The following is an 18,936-nucleotide window of genomic DNA, read 5'->3' as shown; positions in this document are numbered from 1 at the left end:
GACTCAGTAAACTCCTGCTTCTCTGTTGGAAAGAAGCATCTTCTGCTGAAAAATACCCTGCTGCTAAATCAGAGTTAGAAGCTGCTGTGAAAGACTTGAAAAGGTTGCTGCCTACAGATAACTGCAGTTGATGGGACAAGACTTTATTTTCCCTTAAAACCAGAATGGATGAAAATGTATTACCTGTGAAGCTTTTGACAAGTTGGGTGTACACAGAGAGTGAGTGTATTGGAACCTGGGACAGTTCTTCAAAGGCATAGGATTTTCATATTGAACTCACTCCTAGCTAATGCCTAGACAGCTGGTAACCTTTTAAAAAGGTTATTTATTTGTACACAGAACTAACCACATAATGAAGGAGGCATTCCATTCTAACCTTGCATTTATTTCTTTTTTGTACATCATTAGGCATTCTGTTGTTAGGTTGAGACCTTTGTCTCGCAGCATATGGATGTCAGGACTATATAAAAGCACACATGGCTTCATCTTGATAATATGTACTTTTTAGCTAGGGTTAGATATACTTGCTGATTTTTAAAAAGGCACTCATGCAACTACTATCAAACATAACATGCAATAGAAATTGACCAGGCTTAGTATTGTTTTATTTAGCAAACCAAAATTAAGCTAACAAAAAAATTATTAAAAGAGTGGTGAGGGTTTTAGTTTTTTCTTTTATGTCAAAACTGTAATTGGAAAAAGAATATCGAAAAAAGGAGTGGAGGAATCTTTTGTGTCTGAAAGACAATACCTTTCTGATGCCACAGTCTGGTTGTGTGATGTGTGAAAGGCTGTAACCAGTACTTCAGGACTTAAAAGATGGTTCTGTCCTCCTTCCTACCTGTAAGATATGAAGTGCTCCTAAAATACCCTAGAAAGCCACAGTGGTGGACTTCAAAAAGAAATGCTGGGATCTGTTGAGGTCTCAGTGCACAGTGAATTGTGCTCATTTCCAGTGGTTTGCTCATGTGAGTTGATGACAGTAACCTCAGAACTGGTCCTTGAAAGAGCTCTCTGTGCACTTTGATAATTCAAGAAGTTTTGTAGAAAGAATTACATTCTTTTTGAGCTGTTCAGGAGGTTTTGTTTAGAGCTACATTCTTCTGAGCTTTCAGGAGGGTTTGTTTATTGGTGCCTTGTTGATATCCTCAACATGTATTGAAAACGGAGACTGTTAGTAAGAATGAAGCATGATGGTACTAGTGCTGTTTCTTACAGACCAGTAGAGGCTGTGTGCCTTGTGAGGTGGCTGAAATTGAGTTGGCTGCATTAAGGACCTGGCTGGCATGTAAAAGTTCTTACCGAGTTCTTGTTGATCTGGACAATTTCCCAGTCTGGTTTAGCTGCGCAAACATCTGTCCCGTCACAGCGGGGGCACAGCACTGAGTGGGAGCTGCTGGATCCAGCAGTGCTGGCAGAGCCCTGGGTGGCACTGGGGACTGACCTGTCCTGGGTGCACTGCCTGGGGTGGCACCAGGCCCTGGGCCTCCACCACTGCCTGCGTTCTTACAGTGACAGCTGGACCAAACTTCACTGCAAGGAGTTTTAGTTGAGAAATCTGACTCTTTCACAGAGACTGCTGGATCCAGCAGTGCTGGCAGAGCCCTGGGTGGCACTGGGGACTGACCTGTCCCGGGTGCACTGCCTGGGGTGGCACCAGGCCCCTGGGCCTCCACCACTGCCTGCGTTCTTACAGTGACAGCTGGACCAGACTTCACTGCAAGGAGTTTGTTTAGTTGAGAAATCTGACTCTTTCACAGAGACTGCAAGATGCAGAGATGGAGACAGTTCTCTAAATAGTATTATTATTAGAAAACAAAAAGAGGAGGTGAAATTTCTTGGTAGGAACAAATGTTTGTAGAAGTTGATTAACAGAAATGACTCCTATTTTAGTTATGCCTTAATGTGGACTACTGTTCAGTACTGTCAGGTTGTTTGCCTTTATGTAACTTCGAAAGGTTGTAAATACCTGAATTCTTGGCTGGAGTATTAGGTTTTGGGTTTTTTTTTTTTCCTTTAAATTCCTTTTTTAAGAGACATGATAGTTGATGATTTAGTATGTGTTCTACTGTGTTTCTTCAGCTACAAGCTATGTAGGAGAAGGAAAAATGATCTTTCACCAGCTCTTAGAAGACAACTGGAAAATTAAATGACTGATTAAAGTAAGAAGACACTATTTAGCATCTAGATCTCCCATCAGTCTGCCTATATGCAGTACACTTGAAGCTAATATGATCACAGTAGTTCTCAGTTGATCTCTGGTGGAATCAAGCATACCAGTATGTCTTATGTCTTGCATCCAGCTGTAATCTCTAAGAGTGGTATAAAAATAATGACCTTACATGTGGGGATTTTTTTCTTTATCTCTTGCTTACAAGACATCTTGGTGTACTAAGTACTGTAGAGCAGCTAATATGTGACTTCTGAAGATTTAGTATAAACTGTATTCTCCTTTCTCTCAGACCTTATAAACTTTTGCCCCTTTGCAGCAAAAGAATTCAATGCAGTTGGAGATCTTGCAGTAGCTTCTTCAGTGTGTGTTCAGGAAGGCAGGAGCATAAGCTCTGTTAGAACTTGTATAGTGGCATTAGAAAAAAATCAAAGCGTTCCTGAGCAGTGGTGTTCAAGATACCACAGGCTTCCTTGATTTTTTTGAAGTCGGAAATAACTGTGGTAAGAGTTGTGGTATTAAACTTATTAATGGTAAATGCTGGTTAAACTCTGTGGTACTGAAATTTTGCATGTGGGGGACAAAGTTCCATCCAAGTGGCTGTAATCTGAAGGCCTGTGGCTAAGCAGCATCAGGGCAGCTGTGTACATGCTATTGTGAGAGGGAGAGCTGGGGAGCCTGGTGAGTGGTGGCTGGAATGCTCTCAGGGGTTAGGAGCAGCAGGACCTCTCTCAGCCATGGGTGAGAATGAAAAATTCTTCTGCCTGCAGGTGTGTCGAGTACAAGTTTGCAAAGGGAAAAGATAGAAAAGAAGATGATTGCTCTCAGAGGGGAAGGGGCACAGATAGCAGGCAATGATGAGTGGTTTGGACACTTGAAAGATGTAAATTCCTGAACTTAGAAGAAGGGGAAGCCTGGATCTTTTGGGTGACAACAGAGCTGATATCAGAATTTGCATACTGTGGGGTAACTGTGTACATGATAAAGGCGAGAGCAGGTCTGCAGGGAAACTTTCTGGAGTTAAGTTGGTGAGAGAGTGATCTGTCACAACTTAGTTATAATCAGTTCTTCTGTTCTAACCATTTTAGAAGCCATTTCTTGTTACTCTGACTTTGTGACACTCATGTTGATGATAACTGGCCTGTATAGTTGCAGAAGTAGGTCATTTATAACTCCTGATGATTAGAATGAGTAGATAATTTGTTTCAAGTATCTAGACTTCCTGCAGGAATTTGGACACATCAGATCCTGTGCTGGTAGTAAAGAGTATTGCAAAATCAGATTTACAGAATACCTTTCTCTTGATCCATGTGTGTAGCTGCTCTTAGGTAAAGCACTGCCAGCTTGAGTGTGTGTGTAATGTGTGCATTAAAGAGAACCCCTTATGTCTGAGGGCTCCCAAACAACCAGCCTCTGACAACTGGCAAGCTGAGGGTACAAGCACACAGTGGGTTTTTGTCTGTGAGGAGCAGGATAGCTTGAATCCTGCTGCTGTGAGGTGATGTAATAAAAACCTGGACATAGTCTTGGGTCTACAGCCATGTTCCCAATAAGCAAGTCACTTAGTTTTCAGCAGTGCTGTAGCTTTGCTCAGTTTCGAGTGTGGAGGATGTTTAACTTTATTTGTTGCTGCTAACATTGGCAGAGCAATGCTCCTTAACTCCCTTAGGTTGACCCTCCACGATTAGTGTACATATTCAGAGACTGCTTGCTGCTTGAGAACAACTGACATGCTATGCTGTTAATGCAATCCTGCAGTGCTGAGTTGTGTTTGAGCAGCAATTCAGTAACATTTAGTGGATTTTTAGTTTGGGTCTGGGTAAAAGTGGTTTTTTTCTGTGAATTTCCTTGAGTGAAGAGATTACATGCTGCACTATGATGATGTGGAGAGTAAAATGCTGCATCACAGCGATGAACAGTAAGTGTTTTGTCAGAAAAGTGTATTATTTTTTTCTTTTATGCTCCAAATTCCTGGTTTAATTCTATGTAGTTTTGTTCCACTGGACAAGTAGCCTCCTACCTTTGGCTTGGTATGGAGAGAGAATGAGGTTGTGGCAGCTGATAAGAGAATCCGATAAACCTGTTTTTTTCCAGGGTTATGTGCAATTTCATGTATGGGAATTGGCGGTAGGGACATTTTGCATAGATTAGTAATTTAAAGAACAGCTGGCCATAAAAATTTGACCACAAGAAATGTAAGAATTATAATGCTACGTTTGTATTCATGTTTGTGACCATTGGAAGTGATTATTCTGTGCCTTTTCTACTTTGGTTGTAGATGTTTTGGCTTCTTACCCAGTAGTGATGTTTTGAGCAGTGAGAGATGTGTATACCTGGACAGAGAGATATGGAAGTAAAACACTTAAGTATCTTAGATTATTCCACAAACTCTGAAGTTACTGGCCTCTTGTATGTGCCTGTTTGAAAGCAGCAGTTGCTGAAGTTTTCAGGAATTTTTTTTTCCCCTCAAAGTGTTATTTTCTGTCTGGGTGTATAAAAAATTTAAGAAGTTAAAGATTCCATAATAATTTCAAGAGAATTCTATGAGCTTAGAGGGAACTGGAAATTAGCGCAGATGAAGACGCAGATTACAAACTGCTTGGATTTTGGAATAATTTGTACACAAGTGAATTGCCATTGAAATACTGTCCCTTTTGATACTTCCTTAGTTCTGGTGGTGGTTGTCAGTGAAGATTGGCACTTATAGATGCTGCTGAATCTGTATCTTGCAAAAAGTGTTCCATGATCTAAATCGGTTGATTTGGGTCCGTGCTGTGGTCCCTGAGCACTCGTGCAGAAGGCGGCTGGAGAAGGTGCAGTGTCCGAGCACCACACTGTGCCTGTGACACCTGATGTGACTGCAGGGCAGTGGCTTTGCTCTCAGAAGGGGTCTCCAGAACCATTCTGTATACTCACAACAAACACTTCCTCCTGGTTACTTTTGTGGCAGCTTTCTGCAATTGGTAGAACTTGTTTGTACAGAGAACTGTATTTTTGTCTGGGACAATTTGTGGTTGCAGAGTCAATTTTACTGGCATCTATGGAGTTGTGGTTTGTTGTGGTCTTTCTGCTCCATGAGGTATGTACCTTTGACCCTCCCATCTCTAGCATGGCTGTGTTTAATAACACGAACAATTCTGGAACAAGGTCCTCTGCTACACTTGCCTCCTTCCCTGGAGAGTGTGTGGGAGAGGCCAGCTGTGACCCTGTTAGTTGTGTTGATTTAATGCACTCCTGAAGGTATTGGCTTCTGCAGCACTGAGCGTATTAGCAGAACTGACACAGAACAGGATTAGGGGATTCTTTCACCGTCCTCCTGTAAAGGTGTGGGATGATTAAGCCTGTGCAATCCCAGGGATCCTACCAAAGGACGATGCTTCACCTGGGATTGTCATATATAGGCTGTAGCTGTCAATACAGCCATTAAATTTGAGAGTAGAATTGCAGTAATTTTGTGTGTTGTAGAGAGAGATGTGTATTTCAGACAGCTGAACTTGGTGCCTTACCAAGTGCAATATTTATAACACATGTTCTCACTGAACTGAGCCTGTCAGGCTTTAGGGAGGATGGAAGAAAAGTAAAGCTATACAGGCTTGCTTTTGGGCAAGTTAATGGCATGTTATATATGATTTTAAAATACAAGAGACAAAGCAAGTTAAAGCAAGTTCCTCTTGTTTGGTAGTGATGTTTAAAATTCACTTTGCTTCCTTGCTACCACAGATACTAATTTTCATTTTAAACCCTCCATTGCGAACACTTTTCTTATCTTTTAGAACTCTGGATCACTGACATGTTAGATTCTTTAAGAAATGACACATTTTTCATATCAGAAAGTGCAAATGTTAGAGTATTGTGGTGTTCAATGACTTGATCTACACAACACAGCAAATGGTGGAGTCTGAATGTTTGAAAATAAAAAATTGGAGGGGTTTACAGGAGGTTTCTGGAAAATAGTTTGATTTGGATTACTTTCAATGAAAGTGATTCTTCATGCTTTCTTCTTTCTTAATTATTAGAAAGGATTGGTTGAGAGGGCAGTTGACAATCTGCTGGCTTTTAAAGGTTCTTAAACCCGTGGATTTCACTGGCCCTTGAGCTGCTAGTGGTAGAAAATGTTTGCTGCTTCTTAAGCTGCCTTTGGAAAATTTGACCTCTCATAATGGGAAACAATCTGTCAGTTGTGTAATCACAACTAATGCTGTTTTAAGTAGCTGTAAGTACTAGTGTTTTATGGTCACCAAGCTAAACTTGAGCTTTAAGAATATTTTTTGTTTTCTGAAATCCTGATATTTTGTTAATATTAACTCTATGGGGTTCTTCCTCTAAAGGCAGCTTGATACAGGTGGAAAAACAAGTGATGAATAACCGACTAACAATTGCAAATAATGTGTACTAAAGTGTAGCGAATTGTTGTTTATTCTTCAGTATTTGTTGAATGTTCATGTTGGGTATATATATGACCCTTAATAAAGATCTGATTTTGCTGTTGAATTAAATGGACAAAGTTGGAAAGCCATCTGTGATTTGAAATATTTGGCATGTGTTTATAGCTGCAAATGTATTCACCTTGAGAAGATTGTATATTAGGCCTCTGAGATGTCTTGTTCCATTAGGATTTACTTCGTTACCAAGATTTGGGTGAGCAAGAATGGTCTCTTTCCAGCCTTCTCTGAGTATTTAATCTGGTTAAAAGACCTGCTCTTTGTAAGTAAAGGAGGGTGAAAAAAATGTTGGGACTGAGAAAATGAATATTAGAAGGTCTATCAGGAAAATTACTTAAGTTTTAGTCGTATTGGGTATGAAAAGAATAGAACTAGGTTCTGTCTATGATGGGGATTTTGCAAAACAAATAGAAAAGAAATAAAAATGGTTGAAATTTGTTCAGACAGTATGCTAAGGATTTTTAAAAGAAACCACCCCCATGCTTTTTCCATCTAGTATGATTGGGAAATTAAAGAAAATTAAGAACTGTCACTGTGATTTTAAATCATAATGCAGTAGCCGTGTGTTTAAATGTATGTTCCTACCATTTAGCAGTGATAAAATGGCTCAGTTGTGTACAAGGAGAGATGATTACTCTTTCGCCTTGTAGCAAACTGCAAGGACAGGTTGCTCTGATGTTCAGAGTTGAGAGCAAGATGCTTTGTTTTGATTTAACAACACCACAATTCTAAAAGTATTGTAGTAATTTAGAAAGGTTGCATTTAAATCTCTTACTGATGTCAAAATTGTGTCACTGTAGCTTTAGAAAGCAGGCTGAAGTTTATGTAACAGTGCAAGGAAACGGCCTTATTGTTGAGGATGAGAAAGCTTAGATAGGATATACTTAGATGACAGATCCTGCCCAGGAAAAGCTGTCTTAATGTGTGTGTTCCTGGAATCTTCTGTCACATTTTGCTGCTTCATTTTTGTTCCTTTGGTTAGCAAAATTACATATAAGTAGAGCTCTTACAGAGGATGTAATGGAATGTCTGAACAGTGAGATCCCATGTGTATTCTTCTAACGCAGTGGTTTTTCTAAATGATTTTGATCAGTTTTGAAATTGTTCCCATGGCAGGAGCGTAGGGCTTTATTCCCTTTGTATTTTGTGTGTTTATTAGCGGGCTAAATTCTTTCGCTGCATTCTGTCACAGAAGGGTTTGCATTCACAAAGCTCCCAGTCTGTCCTGGTGCTGATACAAAGAGTCTCTAGAAGTGATGATGCTATGAATTGTAATTGTGTCTGTGCTGCTGTAAACATCCTGCCTTTGTCCTGCCTGTGCAGGGAGGTGTGATGTCACTGCTGTCCTGTCACCCCTGGCCAGCAGGCACTGCTGTGCCCACAGCCCTCCCTGGGGGATGCGCCCCTGCCTTCGCTTGTGGAGAGCAGCAAAAGAGCAGCAGTTACATAAAACATCTCCACTGCTGAATATGGTGAGAGCTGTGCAGCTGAGAGAGATTATAGAGACAAAATCACTGCATGGCAGCTCTCTAGTGAAAGGCCCACAATAATGAGGCTTTTTAGCCACTGACAATTAATAGTAAAATAACTGCTATTTTAGGGTTCCTCTCATGAAATGTCTTTGAGAAGCCTGTGTTCCTTACATGACACAGCAGCTCAAACCCACCTCTTATTTCTGTAGCATGCAGATACAGAAAAAAAAAGCTGACTTAATTCTCTCAACAGAATTAGCTCATGTAAAGTTCAGTTGTTTGACCTTACAAACCACAAGCTTAGCTTTAAGTTGCCTGCTGTGGTTATTACAAACTCATGAGCCTTTTTATATCTCAAGTTCAGAACGTTTGAAGTTCATGTGTGAATTGTGTATTTCAAAATATAGTGACTCATATCCGCGTGGAAATCAGCTGTTCCAAAAATATGGATTACTTACAGATCTAAAGAAACTCAATTCCATTTTTTTTTTAAATTATATGAATATATTTTTTGGTAAGTGTGAAGAATTAAGAAGCATGGCAACAAAATGGGAGTTTAATTGAATTTGTATTTTAATATTAAGTATCTGTTGTGAAGAAGCTGGTATGTGCAATTAAGTAATCATATTCCAAAAATCTAAAACTGGAAATATTTTCTGATACAGCTGAGTAAATATGCTTTCAGTGTTAAAGAAGAGCCTTTTTGAGAAGCGCACTCTTCCATTCATGTTTCAAAAGCTAGACCAGACTAAAAATTTGAATGGTTAATGATTTTTAGGACATAGGAATTCACGTGTGCTATACACTAATAATCCAGGCAGTATCGAGTCCTTGTAGGTTTTCTCACCTGCAGGAGGGCTTGTTTTCAGGGCATGAAATGGGGTGAGTGTAAACCATGAGTAAGAGCTGTCACTCAGAGCAGGAGGCAGCAGCACGTTCAAGTAGCCACTGCAGTGAATTTAAACTGTGGGATTATAGTGGGATTGCTTGATCATCAGATCTGCACTGTCAGTCATGTGCCTGCTGATGACAGACATGCTGCAAGTGTTTTGTATTTTGGAGGAAAAAATTATGTAGGCCCCTAGACTGGAACAGATACTGGTTGCAATAAGGAGTGTCCCACTGTGGGGTTGTTCCTTAAATTCTTCAGGTGGAGAAATAGAATTGTCAGAAAAAAGGAATACAGACAGGGAAGATTTGAGTTCCACTTTCTAAGCAGATTCCAGATACAGTTTAGAAGACAGGATGAGCAGGTGTTTGTCTTCTATAAATCTTCACAATTACTAGACTTGTATACGTCTGGACTAACATAACTTTAAAAATGCTTGATTTAAAAAAAAAGCCAAAAATACCTGTTATCAGAATGGTGCATACATACACAGTCCAAATGTGACTGTATCTGGAGAATATTTTTATTCTATTGAGTCTGAGGAATTTAAAGAAATAGATGGCTTGGTGAATCTTGAAGGGATGTTGCTTGGTCTTTGTATTTCTTGATGGGAATGTTGGTGTAATCTAAAGTCGTGGTAGTAGTGTTTACCCCTCTGCCTTTCTCTTAACTTCATCAGCTGGACAGAGAAGTTTGGGTCTCAAGAACAGCTGGGCCAAACAAGCACCCAGGCAGTGGGGCCACAGCAGAGATTCCCTCGTGCTCTTCCCCCTGCACATCGTGCAGTGGGAAAGGCTTGAGGTGAGAAGGTTGCACAAGTGCAGAAGACTTCACACGTAGGTTGCATATTATTAAAAATGAGTGAGATGTTATCAGTACAAAACCTGAGATACCTTTAATGAAGTTTAGCTCCTAAAAATAACAGTTTAGAAACCCAGTGGCAACAGGGAATTCAGCTTTGTTTCTCCCACAGACATAGTGGTTAATCTGTTATGTGAAACTGAGGAGAGAATCCACTCTTCTCCAGCACTGTGCTGTGTGAAGGAGGAAGGTGACTAAACCACATTGGTAAGCCTGCCTTAGCTGTAAATCATGGCAAGCTGGACTTTCTTAATAGATCTTTGAGATCTTAGGCCTTAGTTAATCAAGAACAGATATTCAAAGGTCTCTGCTTTGTGGGGGAAGAGCACGAGGGAATCTCTGCTAACTGTGGCCCCACTGCCCGAGTGCTTGTTTGACCCAGCTGTTCTTGAGGCCCAAACTTCTCTGTCCAGCTCATGAAGTTAAGAGAAAGGCAGAGGGGTAAGCACTACTACCATGACTTTAGATTACATCAACATTCCCATCAAGGAATACAAAGAGCAAGCAAAGTGTAGTGTAGTGTGCTTTGAAGTGAAGATGAAAGATGTGAACAGTTTGTCTTTTCATTAAGATACTGGGAATATCATGTATTCCTTTAACGAGTTTTTAGCTGTGATTTAGGAAAAAAATGTACATAAACTTGAGGGGATTGAACTTGTTAAAAAAAAAGTTTATGCAGAGGCTTCAGTTTACAGGTGGGATTTTAGACCTCTGTAGCTAGAAGTTCTCTGGAGTATGGTGTCAGCCTGTTTTGCCAAAGCTGATGTCCTTTAGTCATATGGCTTTGTTTATGGGGTTCAGCACTTCAGATAGAAGGTCAGTTAGGAAATATGCGTTATTAAAAGCCAGTTCTGACATGCTTTCTTCATGTATTTTTCTCATTTTCAAACCTTGCCTGTTAACTGTTGAAGAATGAAGCATAATTTACTGTCTCTGGAGTGAGAAAGATGGATTTTTTCCCTTTTCAACTGCAGTGAGGGAAATGAATGAAAATTCCCTCACTATTTTGTAAGACCCGAGGACATGAAGATAATATCTGGGTGATAAAACTGAGGTTCAGCAATTTGTCCTCTGCTACTAAAATTTAATTGAAAGGGTGAGAAGTGGAGAACGCCTTAAATAACTAAAGCAAAACAAGTAAAATCCACACACATCAACAACATGAAGGGATGCTTACTGTTGAGTTGGAAGCTACATGGTATTATTCCATCCTCACAATCTTACCAAACCTGTGTGAGGAGAAAATCTGAATTGGTTTTTAGAATTGCTCTGGCCAAGGGCTTTCTGTTTACCTTTCTGTAGCAGCGGTCTGCCAAGCACCTTTGGAAGGGCTGCATGCTGTGGCACCTTAGTGGCACCCATGAGCAGCTGAGGGTCACATCTGTTCCGTGGATTCCATCTGCCCAAACCATGGCTTGTTGTGGGAAATGGAGCATACCTGTAGTCCTGTGAGCTTGTTTGGTGTCACCTGGCGGTGTCCTGGCACCTGCCTGCCAGCTGTGGGACTCTGGATGGAATGGAGTTATGCTGTGAGCTCTACTGGATTCAGGGTACTGCATGAGAGATCTTCAACTGTGGAATGTCCTCAATGAGCCTTGGTGGTACAAAGATAAAATGGCAGATTTTATCTGTCATTAAACTGATCTGCCAGTTAAATTGTCCTCCAGGGTAGGACATTGTATTGCTTTTGGCTGTGGATTGGTGCTAGAAGAGTTTCAGTAATCTTGTTTGAGGAGGAAATCTAAAGACGCCAACTTTTATCACTTTCACAACTTTTCTTTGCAAGAAGCTGTGTTTTTATTCTTTTTATTCAGTTTTATTCTTTGACATGTACTACTTGTGATTCCATTTTTTGCTGATTATCAGCCATACCACATTCTTCAATTTCTCCCTCCTGCTCCACCTGCTCCCAAGGTTTTAAACATTTCAGCACTGTTTCTTATGTATCCATCATCTGAGAGTCAAAAATAGGTTGAAATACTAGGAGAACCAGTTGGCTGGATTTCTTTCCATTTCTTTTGCATTAGCTAAAAATGTGGTGTTAAAAGCTTCTGTGTTACCTGACAGAGTAAGATTAAAGGTGATACTAGCACTGTTTATGAAATTTTGGGGGTAAATTATTTTTAAAAGCTTTGGATTTTTTGTTTATTTGTTGGGTCTTGTGTTTTGTTTTGTTTTTTTTTAACAGGAATCTTACCCCTCTTCATCACCAATATGGTTTGTAGAATCAGATGACCCAAACCTGACTTCAGTCTTAGAGCGTTTAGAAGATATTAAGAAGAGCAATACTCTGGTGAGTGAAATATTTTGGTTATTTTGGACATTTGCTTGGGATTGTGTGTTTACTTGGCTTTGTCACATTGACAAGCAGTTCAACTAGTTGAGTTTTAGGGTTATTTGGGGGATTTTATAAACACAGCTCTCTCTTCCAAAAAAACTTAGGAGCCAAAAGTAATCCAAAAGACTTGAGGCAAGAAGGAAATGATCATTTCTTTTAGAGAGTAAGCTTTTAAGTAAAGTTTCAGCCCCATTAATTAGTGTGATGTTTTTTGAAAATAATTAAACAGTGAAGTGGATGAAAATGTTAAAACTGCTGAATAAGACAGCTGTTGTAGAGTTCTCTTTGCACAGAAATCAATTGCAGAGGCAAAACTTTGTACACTTGAGAATGTATATTCTCCAAACTATGACTCTTAATACCAAGAATTCTTGGTTTCTTTAATTCCTTCCTTCTTTCAAAGGAAACTTGACCTCATAGCTTCTGGTTCATCAGAATGTTCCTTAGGTACTGATACATTTAAGCAGTGTTGTGGCTTTGGACAGTTGCTGCTTAAAGGAAATCTTTGTGTACAGATTCTGATGGCTGTTTTGTATTTCAGAAAACTCAAGTGTTGTATCTTACTTAAATACCCTTTTCATGTAGCAATGGGAGCTCAGGCGAAAGGCACATGAAGATAAAAATTAGCTTCCTAGTCTCTGTAGGAAACTGTCCTTGAATAGTGCTTGGAAATAAATTTCAGTACAAATGCAGTTTGTGCCACAAAAAAGAGTATTGCACCATACTGACAAAGTCAGGTGATCTTTATTAATAGATGATATTAACATTTTGTGTTATTTTGGTGGACATGAATGAGATAGGTACAAATCAGTCTGCAGAATACTGTTTATTGCATGGATTATGTGCTTAGTATTTATCTGGTTTGGGAAAAATTGGGAAAGTTCTTTCTTAGGAAAACCTACTACTTGTCATGTTTCCTGGGAATAATGTTCATCTAGGATACCCGGCCTTACGTAAGAATGTACAAGCGTCTTTTTCTGAAGATAGTTTAGGATGCATTTGACTTCTAGCAAAAATAATTGGGAAACTAATAAAAGTGAGTCTTTGTGGACCTTCCTGTAATTAAAAACAATTGTAGAGGGACGTTATGCTTTCATGCATTTTGTTGGATCTGATTGCACAAGATGTACATATCTGTATTTTCTACTTCAACCTAAGATTTAGACTGAGCTACTTTCAGAAGAATGTTATAAATCTTACTCTTTGAGCTTTGCCTAGAAAGGGGCAGTAGCAGAAAATCTGGCCAAATGAGCTTTTTGCTTAAAGACACTTTCAGAAGATTGTGCAGCTTGAAGCTGGTGTGGCTGATATTCAGCCTAAAGGTTCTGAACAAGATATTTCCTGTGTGCAACTGCCTGCAAGAGGCTGGAAAGCTTTGTTGTAAACATGCATGGGCCTTGCTGTGCTGAATTGCATATGCACACAGACTGCTTATGTAGCTGGTAAGAAAACAGCTTCTGCTATCAAGATTGTACTTGCCCATGTAAAAAAGCTGATGGGTTGATGTAATAGACACCTGTGATGGCCCATTGGTTTCTCAGGAATCCACCCTGCTTTGTGCTATGCCAAGGTGAAGGCAGATGGGAGTGGCTGGGGAGACAAATACTCTACAGAATCTGATTTCTTTTTGCTCCAAAGGCATGGCTTGCAACTCTTTAATTTTTTTTTTCTCCCTACAACTCTTCCCTCCCTTTCAATGGCATGGAGCACTCACATAGAGACTTTTTGCAGCAAAGTAGGAGGGGATAGGGGAGTACGTGTAAAAATCCAAAGGCTTCTAATTTATCACAGTCTCATAAAAATTCACTTTGTTTAATTTAGAATAATCTAGAATGTTTCAAACTAGCTTTCATTTAATTTACTGCAGGTAAAGTGTCAGTAGTGCCATGTTACTCTAAACTCAAAGTTACTGGAGCAGTCCAATTTTGAATGGAGGAAGGCATAGGACCCTTCCAGGAGCTCAACTGTGCTAAAAGCAGTGCTAGCACGTGTACCCTGGTTTAGCCTTTGGTATTCTACTGCCCTTTCTACCTGCTTTGTAACGTGGGACAGGTGTCAGCTGTTGGGAAACTGAAAAACATGCTCTTCAGGCATAAATGTTTGAAATGTGGAAGCCTTGTCATTTGACATGAAAACTGGTTTATGATGTTGAAATCATAAATATGTTTCCTGGAAAAATCTTCTGTGGGTCTGAAACTGTTAGTTACCTTGCACCAGCATGTTGCTTTTACTATGAAAATTTGTCAAAACACTAAAAATGTTGAAAGGTTATTAAGAATGTGATCAGCATGGATATTATCAGGTTTGGACAGCTTAGCTGCTTGGTTGTCAATATTAGGCAAGTTTCAGTCAGCAGATGAAGAGGTTACAGAGTTCTTTCAGCCTCTAGTGTCTCCTGAATTTCCTTCTGAAAATCAGCCATGCTTTAGATTTTGTAAGTATGAAACTGCCATCTGCCTTCTAGTGGCTGTGCTATGCAAAAGAGAAATCTCACTGTGATTTCCCTTGTTCTGTTTTATGTGATGGAAGTTACATGATGCGAGTCTGAAGCCTCAAACCTTATTTCATGAGCTGTTAAGTGTAACTCTACACTATCTGGAGGTTTGCTTTTTAAAGAGAATAGGGAAATGGGCTGAAATTCAGAGAGGCAGCTTTAATTCTCACACTCTAGACCTTAAACTTGCATCGAAGATGTCAAAAGTAAGTTCACAATTCCTGGCATAAGTATGTTTACAGCTTGGGTAAGCTGCTGTCTTGAAATACACTGCTTCTGTGTTAATATTTTAGACGAAGTCCCACACGGAGGCATTTCAGGGAAGAATGTAGTCTCTTGCAAACTCCCAGTGTGGCAGCAGCTATTTCTGTAGTGGGAGTCAAAGAGACAAAATGCAGGAATCAGCTTTGCTTTAGTCTGAAACTGCCCGAGGCTGCTGAGTGTGGGGGAGGCCAGGCGAGGTACTGTCACTGTTACCTGATAACCAAGTAGTGGCCACGCTCCAAGTGACAATTATTACTTCCCCCTGTTTCCATTTGTATCCTTCTTCAGCACTTTCTCAGTGGTAGGCTAAGATTTATTGATGCATTTATTTTTATATAGATGTTGTGGGTGTAGGTAGAGACACATAGAAAAATTAAGTCGTTCTGTGCTTAAACTGTACTTCTTAAATTCATTTTTCTTGGTAATCAGGAAACACAGTGTTTCATAGTGAGCCCAGCAGGATATTAATATCATCAAAGGCATCCTAAAATTGTTAATGCTTTCATACTACATTAGGAAGATATCTTCATACATTAAAAAGCTGCCTAGTGTAGGCTGGGTTTCAAAAAAAAAATGTTTTAAACTGTTTTCAGATGTGTAGAACATTAAGATAGGAATCAAAATTCTAAGAGGTGTTTGTGTTCTAAACCAGCATTATGGTGTCCAAAAGAGCCACCAACTTCTCAGAACTCCTGAAGCATTAAAAATTATTGAGGATGTGTATTCTAATGGTGTAATTTTTGTTATTTTGATATGCATTACAATCATTATAGCAAACTTATACATGTTGTTTGGTCACTTGAGGGTTTCCCTTCTGCAGGCTATTCACATCACTCCTTTACCCTGTGGGTTATGAGTTCTGCTTGCTGTTTACTTTCTGCTGTAGGCAGTTTGTATTCCAGGAAACTCCTGGTGTACTGATAGCTCACTTTTCTTCAGTAGTCTCCAAGTGTGTGTGTTAAGCATTCATTTTACATTAGTTAAGGCTGTGAAGCTACCCTGGAAATACATTTAAATTACTAATACATGACAGAAATCTGCTCTCCCTTTTGATAGTCTGTTCATGTACATACCAACACATACAAACCATGCCAGGCTCTGCTTAGAGCACAGGGCTGGATCAGATGTTTCCCACACATGACTTTCAGCTCAAATTGCCCTGTGATTTTTCATACAGATGAGCAGAGGATAAGGGATAACAGTGATGGTGATCCGTGGCAGAAAGATCAATGGTATTAAATTAATTCCTGTGGAGGAAAAATGTAGCAATAAGGAAGAAGGGTGTAAGGGTTGTACAGACAGAATCGGCTTCTTGCTCTGCCACCACCTTTGCACATTGTAGACACTGATTGCAAATAAAGCAGCTGATCTGTAAAAATGAACTGCAGTATGAGTTGCATTAAGCTAACCCTGCAATGTAGAACCCTGCTCTCAGCAGGTCTCTGCCTCCCCCTTCAATATGGAATGGTGGTTATGTGCTGAAGCATGCCAGAATTGATCTGCCACAAGGCTGATAAGCTGCCACATAGTAGTGTGATCTGTGGTGCAGTGGAAATGAGAAGGTGAAGTGCTGCTGGACCCTTGTCAGGCACAGCTGTAACTCAGCCCAGGCTGTGCCAGCACCTTGTTGTTTTGAGGGTGCTCCTGTTCCTTGCTTGTGGTGCTGTGCTCGGAAGCAAGGGAAGCTTACAGTGTGGTAGGTCCTGGCTGCAAAAATCCCTTCTGAATTCCAGTTCAGCTGACAGGACTGTGTTTGGGGAGGAGGGGGAATGAAGGAAGCAGGGCAGGAAGCAGTTCTTAACTCTCCAGCCCTTATTGTCTCTCTGTCAAGGCACATCTAATACTGTGTTCATCTGCTTTTCCAAAGCCAGTGCTAATTGACCAGCCCAGTTGTGGCAGTCTTCCCTCACTGCTTAGATATATTTTTGTATGATTCAGAGAAGATTTAAACAAATTATTGGCTCTGTGAGGAAAAACTGCAGCTCCTGGAATTGTATGGTTTATGTTCCAGCTCTCCATGAGGTAATGTTTGTGCAGAGAAAAAGTTTCTCAACAAAATGTGTAGCAGTGCAACTTTAAGCATCTTGCACATACTGAAAATAATAGTTCTAAGACCTGTGGTTCTGTCTGGCAACTAACGTTTTGATTGATTAACCTGATTCCTGTCTGCTAAAAGAATTCATAATGCTCTGGGTACCTGGGAAGCTTCAAACAAGTGTAGAATCTTAATGCTGATGAGGAATGTGATTGTTACAGAAGGGGTTTTGCCAAAACCTGTCATGTCTCTTGTATATACTCCTAAGAAATGTGGTGCTGGTGCCCCAGTCCTTTTGGTGGTGTCTGCTTTATTTTTGAGTTAGGTTGATTATCTGCTTTATTTTTGGTTTGGGTTGACTATCATGAATGATGCAGAAACAGCAGACATGGTGTGACAGTGTTCTAATGCAGGCTGGTACCTCAGTTCATGGCCTCAGAGGGATAAATAACATTCCTATGAAACACAATGTGGAATTCTGCTGTAGAAGGGAAAAGCACTGAAGCTTTCAGATAGCATAAGGGCAACATTTTCCTATCACTGCTAGTGACTAGGATTTGGAAATGAGCTCTTTACCCTGGAGAGACTGAATTTTTCACTTCCAGTAGGGTAAGGTGAGAGGATTTAAGCTGGCCAATAGCAAGGCTTTAGACATGTATTTTGGAGTGTGTGTGCAGAAATGACTGTCTTGCATGCTGCCCTTGACAAGTGGCAAGACAAATTCTCCTTGGTTTTTGGAAGAAAAGTCCATAAATATACGTATAATTTCTGCAAGCTTCATCTAGGTTAGTATTTTGCAAATGATGAAATGTTGACCCTTTTACAAATGGATTTTGCAGTCCTTTTTTTGTTTTCCTGACATAGCTGTGCAAAGACCTTGGAAAGGTAGGAAATGCAGTAGTATAGTCTTTCATGTCTTGGCCTTAGCTAGGAATCTGAGGCTGCCGAGAGAAAGTGAAAAGCTGTAGAAATCAACTTCATTAGTGTAGTGATCAAAGAGCAAACAATGTTTGTTTCTGCAGAAGTAAATTTTTTTCTGGCTTGCATTAGTGAGTGTGAAGTGGTGCATAGTTTGCAGTTAACAGAGCACAATCAATGAAACAAGTTGGAAACACAAGTCAGAAATAGCAGCAGATTGTGCTTCACCCGGATACAAGATACAGCAGGCAGAGTGCCTGGGCTCCAGCTCAGAGCCCACCTGGCTCCTGGGATTTGGACAGGGTTGGTCCTGCTTGTGCTGCCTCACTGGAGTACCCTGTAAAGGAATTCAGGGTATGGGAAACCAGGCTGTTCCTCCTTGTATTTTTGAGCTGGGAAATGGGAATGGACCATTTTGTCTCGTGGAATGTGACCATTTGCTTATTCCATAGTGATGTGTGGCTCAGACACCTATGCTTGGAATAGATGATGCTGTCAGACGAAAAACTGTTTTTCTGCTCATGACTTTCTTCTTGGACATAGGAAGATGAATGGGGGAGTCATTGTTAGTTTGCCACGTCCTTGAGTTTCTATTGTGGGGACTTTACTACAAAGACTACAGAGCAAATTTATTCTGGCCTGAGCAGATTTAAATGCTGCACACTGACTTTGAGTTCAGTATCAGTGTGTGAAGAAAACTCAAAATATATTTCTCTGTGCTTTGGTTTAAATAAACGTATCTATGTTTTCTTATTGTTTATAGCTTCTTCAGCAGCTGAAGCGATTAATATGTGACCTCTGCAGATTATATAATCTTCCTCAGCATCCAGATGTTGAAATGTTAGATCAGCCATTGCCAGCTGGACAGGTAAATTAAAAAGCTATGGACACCTTCTTAGGCCAATAAAGGAGTTGTTTTTTTAACTCCAAGACACAAGATAATGGGAATGATTAAACCTTGTGTGAACCAGAACTGAGAGATTAAGCACTTTTGCATTATGGTGTCTTCAATTTGAATTTTGTTTGCAAAATCCATTTAATAATGGTGTGATA

The 18,936-nt window shown here is 40.0% G+C and overlaps 1 protein-coding gene across 2 annotated transcripts in view; it reads left to right on the top strand.

The window, feature by feature from the left end:
• The window catches only part of UBE2Q2 (ubiquitin conjugating enzyme E2 Q2), a 45,853-nt gene that overhangs the window by 4,332 nt on the left and 22,585 nt on the right, over positions 1 to 18,936 (top strand). The window contains exons 2-3 of one of the 2 annotated variants that reach the window (XM_068204411.1): positions 12,023 to 12,127; positions 18,647 to 18,751. In XM_068204411.1, coding sequence (XP_068060512.1) covers positions 12,023 to 12,127; positions 18,647 to 18,751 — 210 coding nt within the window. The remainder of the gene's footprint in view (positions 1 to 12,022; positions 12,128 to 18,646; positions 18,752 to 18,936) is intronic. The other variant, XM_068204412.1, reaches the window with a different exon arrangement.

This window comes from Anomalospiza imberbis, chromosome 13 (assembly GCF_031753505.1).
Source record: "Anomalospiza imberbis isolate Cuckoo-Finch-1a 21T00152 chromosome 13, ASM3175350v1, whole genome shotgun sequence".
Classification (NCBI taxonomy): domain Eukaryota; kingdom Metazoa; phylum Chordata; class Aves; order Passeriformes; family Viduidae; genus Anomalospiza; species Anomalospiza imberbis.
Note: the sequence above shows the minus strand (reverse complement) of the source record. Positions and strands in the feature narration are given on the sequence as shown.